At 40.7% G+C, this 14610-nt stretch overlaps 1 protein-coding gene across 1 annotated transcript in view; it reads right to left on the bottom strand.

Moving 5' to 3' along the window:
- rps6kc1 (ribosomal protein S6 kinase polypeptide 1) overlaps window positions 1-14610 on the bottom strand; it is a 124252-nt gene that overhangs the window by 64633 nt on the left and 45009 nt on the right. The window contains 4 exon segments of the mRNA XM_052011928.1: window positions 653-697; window positions 700-744; window positions 747-921; window positions 924-1036. Coding sequence (XP_051867888.1) covers window positions 653-697; window positions 700-744; window positions 747-921; window positions 924-1036 — 378 coding nt within the window.

The following is a 14610-nucleotide window of genomic DNA, read 5'->3' as shown; positions in this document are numbered from 1 at the left end:
ATGGCAACTGCTCCGCCCGGGACCACAAGAAACTGCAGACAGTTATGGACACAGCCCAGCACATCACAGAAACCAGCCTCCGCTCCATGGACTCTATCTATACTTGTCTGGCTGCCTCGGTGAAGCAGCCAGTATAATCAAAAGACCCCACCCACTCAGGACATTAGGACATTCTCTCTTCTCCCATCTTCCATCAGGCAGAAGATACAGGAGCCTGAGAGCACGTACCACCAGGCTCAAGGACAACTTCTATCCCACTGTTATAAGAGTTATTGAACAGTTCCCTTATACAATAAGATGACTCTTGACCTCACAATCTACCTTGATGACCTTGCACCTTATTATCTACTTGCACTGCACTTCCTCTGTAGCTGTGACACTTTACTCTGTATTCTGTTATTGTTTTTACCCTGTACTACCTCAAGGCACTGTGTAATAAATTGATCTGTACGAACAGTATGCAAGACAAGTTTTTCCACTGTACCTGGGTACAAGTGACAATAATAAACCAAATACCAAATCTATCGTAATTTCAAACATATAGGACCTAGAAAATGTAACATATGTAACATTCATAAGATGCTACACAGGAAGATCGAGCCAGTGTCTACAAGCTCCCAAGCATAGATGTTCTATCGAAGCTCAGACTCACCTTGAACTCCTTGAAGCAACAAATCAACTCCAGCCCGGTAGAATTGAAGGCACTTTCATAATCCTGTTCTGCCTCCTTTTGCAATGCAGCTTTATCTGCTCTCCTGCCTTTACCAAGTAGTCACCTCTCCCAGTTCTGTTGCTTCAGACTTCCAAATGGTTGTGACCACAAGACTTTGCTTCCTTCTGCTCCATCTTTGCTCATATCCTGATGAGGAGAGGTAGCAAGTCTTGCAGTAGGTTCAGGGACCCTCTAAGTCTTTCTATATTCTGCTTGGTGAGCTTCTATTTGATGCCATTCCATCATCACATTCAGTGAGAGAATCCACATCTACTGTCAGTGACAAGACATCACTATCACTGGACAAGCCTGGTTGTTCTTGTTCTGTGAAGGAGGAGGAAAGGGGAGAAAATTAAAGGTAAGTGAAAGCAGTCCAGTAAATGCATGAGGAAATGATGTTTCACTTTCACAATATTGAACACAGTAAGAGTAGCATAGGACACATCTGATGAAATGACTTTCACGAATTCCTTGAGTGAAGTTAAATGACTGAGCAAGAAGTGGCAGATGGACTACAATGTGGAAAATGAGTTATTCACTTTAGAATGAAGAATGAAAAAGCAAATAATTATTTGACTACAAGATTACAGTGGCATGCAAAAGTCTGGGACCCCCAGTCAAAATTTCTGTTACTGTGAAGCTAAGCGAGTAAAAGATGACCTGATTTCCAAAAGGCATAAAGTTAAAGATGACACATTTCTTTAATATTTTAAGCAAGATTACTTTTTTATTTCCATCTTTTACAGTTTCAAAATAACAAAAAAGGAAAAGGGCCCCGAAGACAAAGTTTGGGGCACTCTGCATGGTCCAGTACTTAGCTAACACCCCCTTTTGGCAAGCATCACAGCTTGTAAACACTTTCTGTAGCCAGCTAAGAGTCTTTCAATCCTGTTTGGGGGATTTTCGCCCATTCTTTCCTTGCAAAAGCCTTCTAGTTCTGTGAGATTTTTCGGCCGTCTTGCATGCACTGCTCTTTTGAGGTCTATCCACAGATTTTTGATGATGTTTAGGTCGGGGGACTGTGAGGGGCCATGGCAAAACCTTCAGCTTGTGCCTCTCAGGTAGCCCATTGTGGATTTTGAGGTGTGTTTAGGATAGTTATCCTGTTGTAGAAGCCATCCTCTTTTCATCTTCAGCTTTTTTACAGATGGTGTGATGTTTGCTTCAGAATTTGCTAGTATTTATTAAATTCATTCTTCCCTCTACCAGTGAAATGTGTCCCCCTGCCACTGGCTGCAACATAAGATCCAAAGCATGATCGATCCACCCCCGTGCTTAACAGTTGGAGGAGGTCTTCTTTTCATGAAATCAGCACCCTTTTATCTCCAAACATACCTTTGCTCATTGCGGCCAAATTTTAACTTCATCAGTCCACAGGACTTGTTTCCAAAATGCATCAAGGCTTGTTTAGATGTTCCTTTGCAAACTTCTGACGCTGAATTTTGTGGTGAGGACGCAGGAAAAGTTTTCTTCTGATGACTCTTCCATGAAGCTCATATTTGTGCAGGTGTCGCTACACAATAGAACAGAGTCTGCTAAATCTTCCTGAAGGTCTTTTGCGGTCAAGCAGGGGTTTTGATTTGCTTTCTAGCAATCCTACGAGCAGTTCTCTCGTAAGTTTTCTTGGTCTTTGGTAGGGCACTGGGAGGTTAATGGAACAGAGGGGACCCAGGGGTACAAGTGCAATAGTTCATTGAAAGCAACGTGCACAGGTAGACAGAGGTGAAAAAGGCATTTAGCACGCTGGCCTTCCTCATCAGGGCGGTGAGTACAGGAGTTGGGACATTATGTTGCAGTTGTATGTTGTTGGTGAAGCTGCACTTGGGAGTACTGTGTACAGGTTTGGTCGTCCTGTTATAGGAAAGATGTGGTTAAACTGGAAAAGAGCGCAGAAAAGATTTACAAGGACTATTGCCAGAACTAGAGGCCTGAGTTACAGGAGAGGTTGGCCAGGCTATGTCTTTATTCCTTGGACAAACTGAGGAACAACTTCTTCACCCAGAGGGTGGTGAGGTATATGGAACGAGCTGCCAGAGGAAGTGGGTGAGGCAGGTACAATAGCATCAGTTAAGAAACACTTGGGATAGGTACGTGGAGGGGCGGGGCTTAGAGCGATTTGGGCCGAACACAGGAAATTGGGACTAGCTGGGTGGGTACCGTCGTCAGCATGGACCCGTTGGGCCGAAGGGCTTGTATCTGTGTGGTATTACTCTGCGTGACTTCAACTTGACCTCCACCGTTCCTGTTAACTGCCATTTCTTAATTACATTACGAACTGAGGAAATGGCTACCTGAAAACGTTTTGCTATCTTCTTATAGCCTTCTCCTGCTTTGTGGGCATCATTTATTTTAATTTTCAGAGTGCTAGGCAGCTGCTTAGAGGAGCCCATGGCTGCTGATTGTTGGGACAAGGTTTGAGGAGCTTTATAAAGCTTTGAAATTTGCATCACCTGGCCTTTCCTAACGATGACTGTGAACAAGCCATAGCCCTAACAAGCTAATGAAGGTATGAGACCTTGGTAAAAGTTATCTGAGAGCTCAAATCTCTTGGCGTGCCCAAACTTTTGCATGGTGCTCCTTTCCTTTTTTCACTCTAAAATTGTACAAAACAAAAACAATACACTAATCTTGCTTAAGATGTTGAAAGGAATGTTTCATCTTTAACTTTATGACTTTTGAAGATCAGTTCATCTTCTACTCACTTAACTATTCACAGTAACAGAACTTTTGACCAGAGGTGCCCAAACTTTTGCACACCACTGTACAAAGAAGTTGTGGTACAAAGAGATCCAAGGGTCCTGTTACATGAAACATGAGTTAGCATACAGCTACGAGTAATTAGAAAGATTAGTGGAATAACATGGGGGGGTTGGGGGGGTATATTAGGGAAGTTTTGATGCTGTTTTTACAGGGCACTGATAAGACTACACTTGGAGTAACTCATATAGTTTTGGTCTCCATATTTTAGGAATGATATACTCGCATTGGAAGGTGTGCAGAGAATGTTCACTGGGATGATTCCTAGGATGGAGGGGTTGACGCATGAAAAATTGTGCAGCTTAGGCCCATACTCAATTAGCTTTAGAAGAATGAGGCGTGACCTTATTGAAATATAGGACTGAGGGGGATTGGCAAAGAATGTTTCCCCTTGCGGGGTTATCTGGAACTAGAGGACATTGTTTCAGAATTGATAACACCCATTTTAGACTGTGATGAGGAGGAATTTCATTTCTCAGAGGGTCATGAATCTTTGGAATACATTACTTCAGTGAGCTGTAGAGGAAGGGTTCAAGGCAAAGATTGATAGCTATTAAAACTATAGGGGAGATGAAGAGTATGGGAACAGATCAGAAAAGTGTTGAGGCCAAGAATGGATTAGCCTTGATCTTATTGAATATTGAAGCAGACTCAATGGGCAAACTGGACTACTTCTGCTCCTTAGATTCTTGTGTTCTTAAAGAATTAGAATGCTAAATCTTAATTACAATTCAAGTACAGTTAGCATATTTATCAAGGGTTCTCTGGAACCCGTATATGAAACAATGCACATCGGCACGAAGAGGTATTAGTATGGCTACTTCCTTCCACTATCTGCTGATATCGATCTTTCAGTGATAATTGCAAATGTAAGCAAGCCTGATGAGGCCATATGTTTTCCATGCCAATACGATTACAACCTAAAGATCACATGCAATCTGGCAGACGGTTAGGCCACCGCACCAATAATGTCACAACCTGAGCTCTCTACAGTCTCCATTGTGAAGTAAGGAGAAAAACTGCCTCAGATATCACATTCCAACTTGCAGGATCATCAGTTGCAGCACATTTTTAAACTATTGTTCCTGTCTTCAAGTTTACATTATGCACCAGTAGGAAATGAGGTCCTGGAATTGTGTATATAAATCACAATATTTTTTAACAATTATTTTGGAGTTTGTATTATCTCCCTCTGATCATGTGGGTTTCCTCCAGGTACTCATTTCCTCCAACATCCCATAAACGTGCATGTTGGTGGGCTAATTTGCTACTGTAACTTGCTCCTGGTGTGTGGCTGAGTGGTAGAATCTGGGGAGAATAAAATAGGATTAGTGTAAAATTAGTGTAAAAAGATGCTTGATACTCAGTATGGACTCTGGGCTGAAAGCCTTGCTTCCATGCTTGTATTACTAAGTTCTGAGACTTCTTGGTATTAACCACTTATAATTCAGGTTTTACACAAATCTTGCATTTTGGTTTCTCTATATTTGGAGCATTTATTCTTAGTCTATCAATTTAGCAACCTCTATCACATACTGTTCTGATGGAAAGTCAATGGCCTGAAACAGCAACTTTCGTTTTGCTCTCCAGATCTGACGGATCACTACCTCCATCACATTACACAAACTTCTATGCACAGTCAACATACAGATTAAAAGCAAAGTAAACATTGTTAAATCACCTCAATGCAGTTGCAGGCTGACACCAAAGATCAACATGTGGCAGGCCACTTTCTAGACCGTGGGAATGTTTGAGTGAAGAAAACTGGTCTATACCCCAAACGCAGCAAATGCAGCTGCCTGTGCTTATACTTGGCATCACTCTCCTGTCAAATGGAATCACCCGACACATATTCCAGTCTGCCCTCCAGTCTTTCTAACCCATGCAACATTCACTCACAGCGAACTACACTTCTGCCAAAGCCAGGTGCCATTTATACCAATGTTCACAAACCACAAACCCTTCATTGTCCCAAATTCCCCAATCCCATTATTTCGCTGAAATCTTAGCAAATGTTCTATAAACTCCGGAATGTCAAAGGCAAGCCCACAACCACCTGCGATGCTCTCTAACCCAATCATTCACTAGTACCACCACAAGATCTTTACTAGCATATTTCTTCTCTTTCAAAAAGGTAAAGTAATTAAATGATAGATAAATAAACAAACATTTAATAAAAAGTGGTTCATATTACAATGTGTAAATTTTCTGTTAATCACAAAATTACCAGTGTAGGCCTGTTGGGCCAATGGCCTTTAGCTCTGCTCTGCTGGCAAATGATATGTAACAGAGTTTTCAAAAAACAATACCGTTTAATATAGCTGCAATGAGCTCAATAACTGTGTAACTAAGTGATCCCCAAAAAATATCTTTGGGAGCCATCAGTCCGATCCAATGCAAGGTGGGAAGTGAAGAGTTGAGCTAGTTTCCCAGAGGGTCTCGTTGTTTGGCTCATGCCCTGTGATTTTTTTCCCATGAGCAGATTTAACTTTAATTTATTGTATTTGCCTACTACAGCCAACCAGACTGTGACATAGGTTGGCTAGTAGCTGCAGTGCACAAGTGGAAGACAGATGAATGCGATGTGAAAGGGCGGGGACAGTCCAGCCCCCTCTGCAGGATTTCTAAGACATGGGTGAACTGAGAGCAACACATGTCACCTCATCCAAGCAGGTTGAAAAAAAAACAAAAAGTAAACCAGCAGCACATTTAAAACATGCCTTGTCTTCTTTTCAATTGAAGGAAAAAGGAAGTCAGACACAACATTTAGCTACTAGTACTGAGCCAGTTCATGTTTTGACCACATTAGACTCATGATGCAGAGCATACAACTAAGAATTGCAAATTTGAATTTTTAATTCATAGAAAACTATGTACAGAAAGCAAAATAAGCCAAAAGATGGAGTTGAGAAAGATTAATTTTTTTTAAAAAACTACTTTTAAAATCGCCAGTGCTAGTATAACTGCATTTTCAGTGCCATGGAATTAATTATCACACAATTAAAGTAATCACCTACACCTCAAATAGATAAGCTCAAGGCTTCTTTTGGCTCATATAATGGTTATCCAGAGGTTGAGCAACTTCTTCCGTCCCAAACCTCTTGGTGATGTGGTGGTGTTTGCGAAAGCTCCTGGAGCAGAGGAACTTGCACAACTCCCTAATTTCTGCATTTTGCTATGCACAAAGTTGCAGTTCGATTTACTCCATCATACTGACAAGTGCTGATACCCTCAACATTATTACTGCAAAATCCAAGCCCTTCTATTCATCAGTTTATTGTAGGCAATCATATCGGAAGTTTAAAGCAGAAATACAGATATAAATAATGGGACAGATCTTCTATTGTCCTGAATTTATTGGCTGCCTGCTCCTGATCCATCACTGGGACCCTAGCTACCAACACCTTGGTATGGTTCAGTGCAGCACAGGGGCTGTCTCTGCACAGTGAGCCTGCTGGATTACTAGAAACCACCAACAGGCAGTGGGACCCCACACCCCAAACTCAAGGATTGTGAAAACCATCAGTGTGTTGGAACCTTTAAATGTGAACATCAAAAATCTTGTTTAAAAATGCGAACACATTAGAACAACTCCTTACAATTAAGAAAATAGTTCAAATCATTAAAACTAAGTGAAATAAAATAATAAAAGCACAACTACTACTCTTTCCCCTTGAGCGATATCTTCCATTCATTTGAGTTTAACCCATGCAGACTCAGCAGATTTCCATGCCCTTGAGCTGCCTCACTGAACTCTGTGGTGTCCACTGAGCAGCCCATAGTGTTGACAGCAGAGTGGAAGAAACACTAGCAATGGAAACTGGCACTAACACAGGAATCCACGGGCTAGACCTGACATTAGCACTGGCATCAAGGCAGAAGATCTACCTCACTGTGTGGCTGCACAAGTCCCTCCTAAAAAGATACTTCTTTTCCCCTTATATTTTCAGCCGACCCATGTTGCATACAATTTCCAGCCAAGGGAGTGACTTCACTTGGATGCCAATGTTACCGTTAAATTGGACACAAACAAGCAGCCTGGGATAACACTTCCTCTTTAGTGGAATGTATTTACATTGACCTCTGGGTTTTTTGATGTCATTTTCATAAGGTGCAAGGCTGGAAGCTGAAGCAACCAAACATTTCCCTCTATTCTTTGGCAAGGACAGTGATACTACTTCTAGGAGTGAAAGATTGATCCATCTAAGCGCGCAGTATTCTCATAGAAAAAGGACTTTGCAGTCTTTCTAATGAAAATGCGGGAATACCTCACAAAAAAGTGAGAAAAAAAGTCTTTTGAAACAATTTTTAAGGACACGCAAAATCGTAAAAAAATACTGTTCTCAGTCAGCACATACAACACCAGGCTGGCTACAGAGTGCCTAAAAGATTTTTACCATCACCTTCACTTCTCTGCTCGCCGTTATTACTATGCTTGTGAAGTTTAATCATCTTAGCTTTGGCCTTTCAAGTGGCATTTTCAAGCTGGAGTTCATGCCGTCATCATGCAAAAAATATCAAAAAAATTAGTCACACCCACATACACATTCACCAGTTCAATCTTTTTTGCAATAGCAAATACAGTCACTGTCTGCTAACTAAATTATCAGAGCAAGTGATGGTCACTTAGGCTAGAAGTCTGCAGGATGCATCACTGGATGTCAATAATGCAACAACTATTGCTCTGGTTTAATAGCCAGTATTATATTATTCTCTGTACACAGCATACTCCAAATTATAACCAGCTGTTGTGCTTTGATCAGACAATGGCATGCTCAGATTGAAACACATTTTAAGCATAAAGTCAAAGAATCCATGAAATTCAGACAGAGTGCTGGCCATCTTGCTCTCCACACTCAGTTCTGATGCAGGGTTCGACCCAAAACTCAACAATTTCTTTCCACTCACAGGGTACTGCCTCGCCCTGCTGAGTTTCTCCAGCAGATTGTTTGTTGCTCCATAAATTTAGATAACTGTGCTGCCCTTTAATTTTCCTACAGCAAACATATTCTGATTATCATTTTAAGTCAATCTGATACCATCTAACACGAATACTATTTATTACTACCACATGGTTAATGTAGTAAACCATCTCAAGTTGTATCAGGAGGAAAATTAGCAAACTCATGCCACACAAAGGATGTACAAGGGCAGGTGACCAAAAGGCCTATACTTTAAAGGAGAGAGAACTAGAAGTAGCGAGGTTTAAGGAGGGTATTCTAGAATCCAAGACCTTGAAAGGATTGATCAAGAGCTTAAGCATGCATGAACATATAATAAAGAGTTAGAGCAGGTTACAGGGACAAGGTAGCTTAGTGGACTAGAACACAAGAATATAGAAACAAGCAGGAGTAGACTATTCAGCCCTCTAGCATGCTTCACCACTCAATAAGAATGTAAGATCACAACTGATCTTCCACCCTCAGTGCCTATATCTTGTAGTAAACTATATCCCTCAATACCCTTAATATCTAAGAATGTATCAGTCTCTATCTTGAATATACTCAGCAACAAAGCCTCCACAGCCCTCCTGGGTACAGAATTCCAAAGATTCACCACCCTCTGATGAAGAAATTTCTTCTTATCTCTGCCATGAATGGTCAATCCTTTATTCTGACACTGCGACCTTTGGTTCTAAGAATCCCAGCCAGAGGAAACATCAACTCTGCATTTACGCTGTGAAGTCCCATAAGAATTTTGTATTTTGCAATTAGGTCACTTTCCATTCCACTAAAACTCAAGAGCGTACAGGTTTAATCTGCTTAAACTTCTTTTCAGACAACAAATCTGCCATCCCATGAATCATCTGGCGAACCTTTGTTGAACCCCGCCCCCCCCCCCCCCCCCATTACAAATACAGTACATGCCTCCTTGGGTAGGGGGACCAGACCTATACACAGTATTCTATATAACTGGAGTGAGGTCTCTCTTTTCCTGAACTCAAGTCCTCTTGCAATGATAGCCTAATGAACCTAAAGATTAACTTCCAGTGATTTGCACGCGAGAACACCCAGTTATCTCTGAACACCAACACTTCCATTTTCTCACTATTTTAAAGAATATTAATATTCGAAGACCTGCACCAATCAACCCAAGGACACTAGTTCAATTCCCATCGCAGCAGCTGGTGCATTTGAATTCAAGCAGATAAATCAATTCAGAAGTAAAGGCTAGTATCAATAATGGTAACCATTACACAGGATTGACATTAAGGGATGGACACATGGACAAACAGAGACAGATAGAATAAGGGAGGCTGGCCAGGAATGCATTAGGAATGGTTAAATCCTGAGGCAAACGAATGCATAGATGAACGTTCTCGAAGCTGATAAGATGAACCATTTTCTAGTCGGAAGTAAACTACTTGAATTGCAAAATTCTTGAATTGTTTAATTTAACTAATTTATGTGGTCAAGTCTCGAATGACTCTCAAGGCCATAACCTTTTAATTCAGAACAGAGCAGAGATGACATGAGGAGGCAAGATGATCAGCCTGCACTTTATCCTGTAAACCACATGGCTGACAGTGACCAAAGGTCAACTGGGAGGTTCAACTGGGAGCTCTCAGGATGTGCAAACAGTCCTGGTTAGCATAGTATAGAAATCTGGTTTCAAGCACATCGCAGGGGTCCTATCTAGCAACAAAGTGCAGCGTGTAGCTCAATTGCCGGGAGAGGAATGGAGTCAGGGACCAGGGATCAGAGAATGAAGACCTGCTATTTCCAGCATTTTCTCTTTTCAGCTTCATTAATATAATCACTTCCCTCCCACTGATCACCAGTCCTAATGGAATCCAGGTTATGAATGGTAAACAGTAAGAAAAGGCTGTAGGTTGTACAAGGGTTGGGACTGAATCAAAACAAAGCAATGACAAGTTGAGAGGTAACACTTATATCAAAAACACTTGGGCCATGTAAAATAATGCCACTGGATAGTTTTATCTTGGCAGATTGTTTTCTACAACTATTCTCAGAACCTGCAGGCACTATACGTAGTGCTAACTCTGACTGCCACCTACTGCCAGGGATACAGTACTGCTGACCAAATAAGGATATTTCTTTCACATACATAAAGCAGCACTTCCATTTTGCCAGATAGCTAACAAGCACAGTTCAAATCACCAATGCAAAAACTCGGTGTCTGCCTCCATATTCACCAGTTTTGCCAGTTACTCCAATATTAAAGAGACAACTATCAAAAAGTTCTACTAGCATTTACTGTTGCTTAACAACACAAATATTACAAAAGAGCAAAAGCAAACTGAGGGCAAGTTCCAAGGGTATATTCCAATGGAAAGCCTTTCTACTCTACTGCAACGCTTTCAGCGTCAGCCACTGAAATTTCATACAGCCAACAGTACAGTTCAATAAACTACCAGTGACTTTCCAACTTGCAAGTGGATGTTAAAGATCTTGTGGTATTACTTAAAACAAATATATCTACAGTGTCTGCAACTAGAGAAACCTGGGATTTGAGTTGTTGGGCTTGAGTCCCTGCTGGCCACAGGAAAGGGAAGAGCTACCTGGAGTGTCTGATCCTGGAGACAGTCACATTCCTTAAGTTATGTTATATTTCTCATATTCCTTACGCTACAGGAAACCATTTGGCCATTAAGTTGTTGACGGCTCTCAGAGCATTCCTATCAGTCACATTCTCCCCATTTTATCATAAACCTAATGTGTATGCATGCAGGTGAGGAAATTTTAGGAATTAAAACAACAGTGACATAGTGGGTTATGACAAGCAGAGTGTGGCAGGGTGGAACAAAGTGCAACAACGTGGAGCAGAGTGAAAGTCAGTAAAAGTGCAGTATCAAACAATGTCAAAAAGTAGGGAAGAATGAAGACAAGTCAAAATGAAAGACTTGAGTAGAATACACAAAGCATTCAGCACAGGATTGATGAATTAGTAACATAAACAGAGACTGATTTTTCTAAAAGCCATTGCAAAGATATGAACAAGAACCACGGTTTCTTAGAACAGAAGGCTATGGATCCAGATGTAAACAGCCTGGTTCACATCTGGTCACATGTAATAATAAAGGAATAATCTGTTATCTTATTTTAAAAGATCCTCTGAAGAGGAGTCATCATAATGTGATAAACTTCACTTTCAATTTGAAAGTGACAAACTCAAGTATGGAATTAAGGTCTTAAATAAATAAAAAGCAATTGCATAGATATGAAACAAAAGTTGGTGAAAGTAGGTGAGAAAATAGCTTAAAAGGAATAAAAGTAGAGAAGCAGTGGCAGATGTTTAAAGAAATATTTCATAATATACATCCCACTGAAAAATAATGTCACAGGAAAAAGTAATCCATCCATGGCTAACTGAAGGAGGTTGCTATTAAATTGATAGAAGAGACTCAGGGTTGCAATTATAGCAGCCTCAAGGATTAGAAGAATTTTAGAAATGGACAAAGGAGAGCTAAAAACTTCCAACAGAAGAAAGAGGAAATAAAACTTTAGTGTAAACTAGCAAAAAATCAAAGCATTGCACAGCTATAGTATGTAAAGAGAAATGACAGTAACAAAAACATGTGGTCCCTCAAAAGCTGATAAAGCAAAATATTTGTCAAGTTTGATGTTCGTAAATTCCTATTTCTAAGGAGTTTATCGCAAAAGATTTCAAATTTATATCAATGAAAGAATGGCATGGTGCATTATTCGATCTGGTTTACTGCATTTACAGACAGATGCAGGTTTGATTCACCATTTGTGTGTTAAATGGCTCTACTACCCTACCTACCCGCATTCGATAAGGTGCCACATAAAAGACCTATCCATACGATAAGGATGCATGGAGTTGGGGATAATGTATTAGCATGGATAGAGCATTGGTTAACTAATAGAAGGCAGAGAGTTGAGATAAATGGGTGTTTCTCTGGTTGGCAACCAGTGGTGAGCGGAGTGCCCCAGGGATCGGTGCTGAGCCTGCAACTGTTCACGATATATATTAACGATTTGGAAGAGGGGACCGAGTGTAGCATATCTAAGTTTGCTGATGACACTAAATTGAGTGGAAAAGCAAATTGTGCAGAGGATGCAGAGACATATAGATAGGTTAAGTGAGTGGGCAGGGGTCTGGCAGATGGTGTACAATGTTGGTAAATACGAGGTCATCCACTTTGGAAGGAAAAATAGAAGATCAGATTATTATTTAAATGGTGAAAGATTGCAGCATGCTGTTGTGCAGAGGGACTTGGGAGTGCTTGTGCATGAATCGCAAAAGGTTGGTTTGCAAGTGCAACAGGTTACCAAGAAGGCAAATGGAATGCTGGCCTTCATTGCTAGAGGGATATAATTTAAGAGCAGGGAGGTTATGCTGCAACAGTACAAGGTACCTGGTGAGGTCGCATCTGGGTATTGCTTGCAGTTCTGGTCCCCTTACTTGAGGAAAGATATACTGGCTTTGGAGGCAGTGCAGAGGAGGTTCACCAGGTTTGATTCTGGAGATGAGGGGGGTCGGCCTATGAGGAAAGATTGAGTCATCTGGGACTATACTTGCTGGAAATCAGAAGAATGAGAGGAGATCTTATAGAAACATATAAAATATGAAAGGGAAAGATGAGATAGAGGAAGAAGGTTGTTTCCACGGTAGGTGAGACTAGAACTAGGGGACACAACCTCAAGATTCGGGGGAGTAGATTTAGGACAGAGATGAGGAGAAACTGCTTTTCCCAGAGAGTAGTGAATCTATGGAATTCTCTGCCCAAACAAAGCAGTGGAGGCTACCTCATTAAATATATTTAGACACACTTGGATAGATTTTTGCATAGTAAGGGAATTAAGGTTTATGGAAAAAAGGCAGGTAGGTGGATCCGAGTCCACCACAGATCAGCCATGATCTATTGAATGGCGGAGCAGGCTCGACGGACCAGGTGGCCTACATCTGCTCTTATCTCTTATGTTCTTTTCATATCCTGTTTAGAACCACCCATATCCTTGAGGCAGCTGAAACCCAAACAGCCTTACTATTTTACCTCAAATGACTTCTTCATTTTAGACCGTGGTTTAGGTCTAAGCTTCACTGCATTATCATTGCTGTTGAAATTGATGGGACAAGCGTCATAGGGCCTCCTTGAGACCATGTGGAAAATTGGGCTTCAAGGTGATTGGTGGTGCAGAATTATCGACTCCATCAACTAAACCACAGTGCAAGAGCGGTCCATAGTGCCCTTGTAGAATACCAATGAAGCTGAATATAGCAAACAATACCATTAAATTGTGACCAAATATAAAGAGACCTCCAAGACAGGCAATAGAGCAACCCTTGAACAGGGAAATTAAAAAAGGGGTAAATAAGGAAATGGGAGAGACTTTAAACAAACATCTGGCATCTGTCTTTGTAGAGAAGAGCCAAAAGGAATACCAAAAATAATTGGTGATTAAGGGACAAAGGAAAATGAGGAACTTCAAGCTATTAATATCAGAGTGAAAGTTCTTGGCAAGATCATGGCTTTAAGGATTAAACACATCCTCTGAAACTGGGTTCTAAAAGTAGATACACATTGGACACCATCTTCCAAAACACCCAAGATGCCAGAAAGATTCCAGCAGATTGGAAAACAGCAAATGTCAAGAAAGGAGGAAGAGAGTAACCAAGGAAGGACTGGCATGTTTGCCTAATGTCAAAAGCCAGGAAAATGCTGGAATCAATTGTTTATGGACGTAGTAAAAGAACACTTTGAAAAGCACTGCACAGCCATTACGCAGGGTCAAAAAAGTCATGAGAAAATGTATATAACTAATTTAATTGGAAATCTTTGAGGTTGTAACTAGCAGGAAAGATAAAGAAGATGCAGTGTATTTGGGTTTCCAGAATGCAATCAAATAAGGTTGTCACAAAAGATTATTGCACAAGGGCTCAAGAAATTAACTGTAACATATTACAAACAGAGGATTGAGTTAAAAGAGAAAATAAATACCCTATGATCAAAACCATTAGGTTCTAGCAAGTTGTCCACCTTACTACAAAATAGTTTTAAACAAAAACCAGTTCACGAAGATTCTCCTTTTAATATTTTTAGGTTAGTAAAAATTCAACATCAGGCAGTATCTGTGGAGAGAGAGAGAAGTAGAGTTAGTGGGAGTTTATTCAAGCTGGCAAGTTACAAATAGTTGAGCGGTGGGCCTCAGTTT

This window comes from Pristis pectinata, chromosome 3 (assembly GCF_009764475.1).
Source record: "Pristis pectinata isolate sPriPec2 chromosome 3, sPriPec2.1.pri, whole genome shotgun sequence".
In the NCBI taxonomy this organism is placed as follows: Eukaryota; Metazoa; Chordata; class Chondrichthyes; order Rhinopristiformes; family Pristidae; genus Pristis; species Pristis pectinata.
This window is presented reverse-complemented; position numbering and strand designations above follow the sequence as displayed.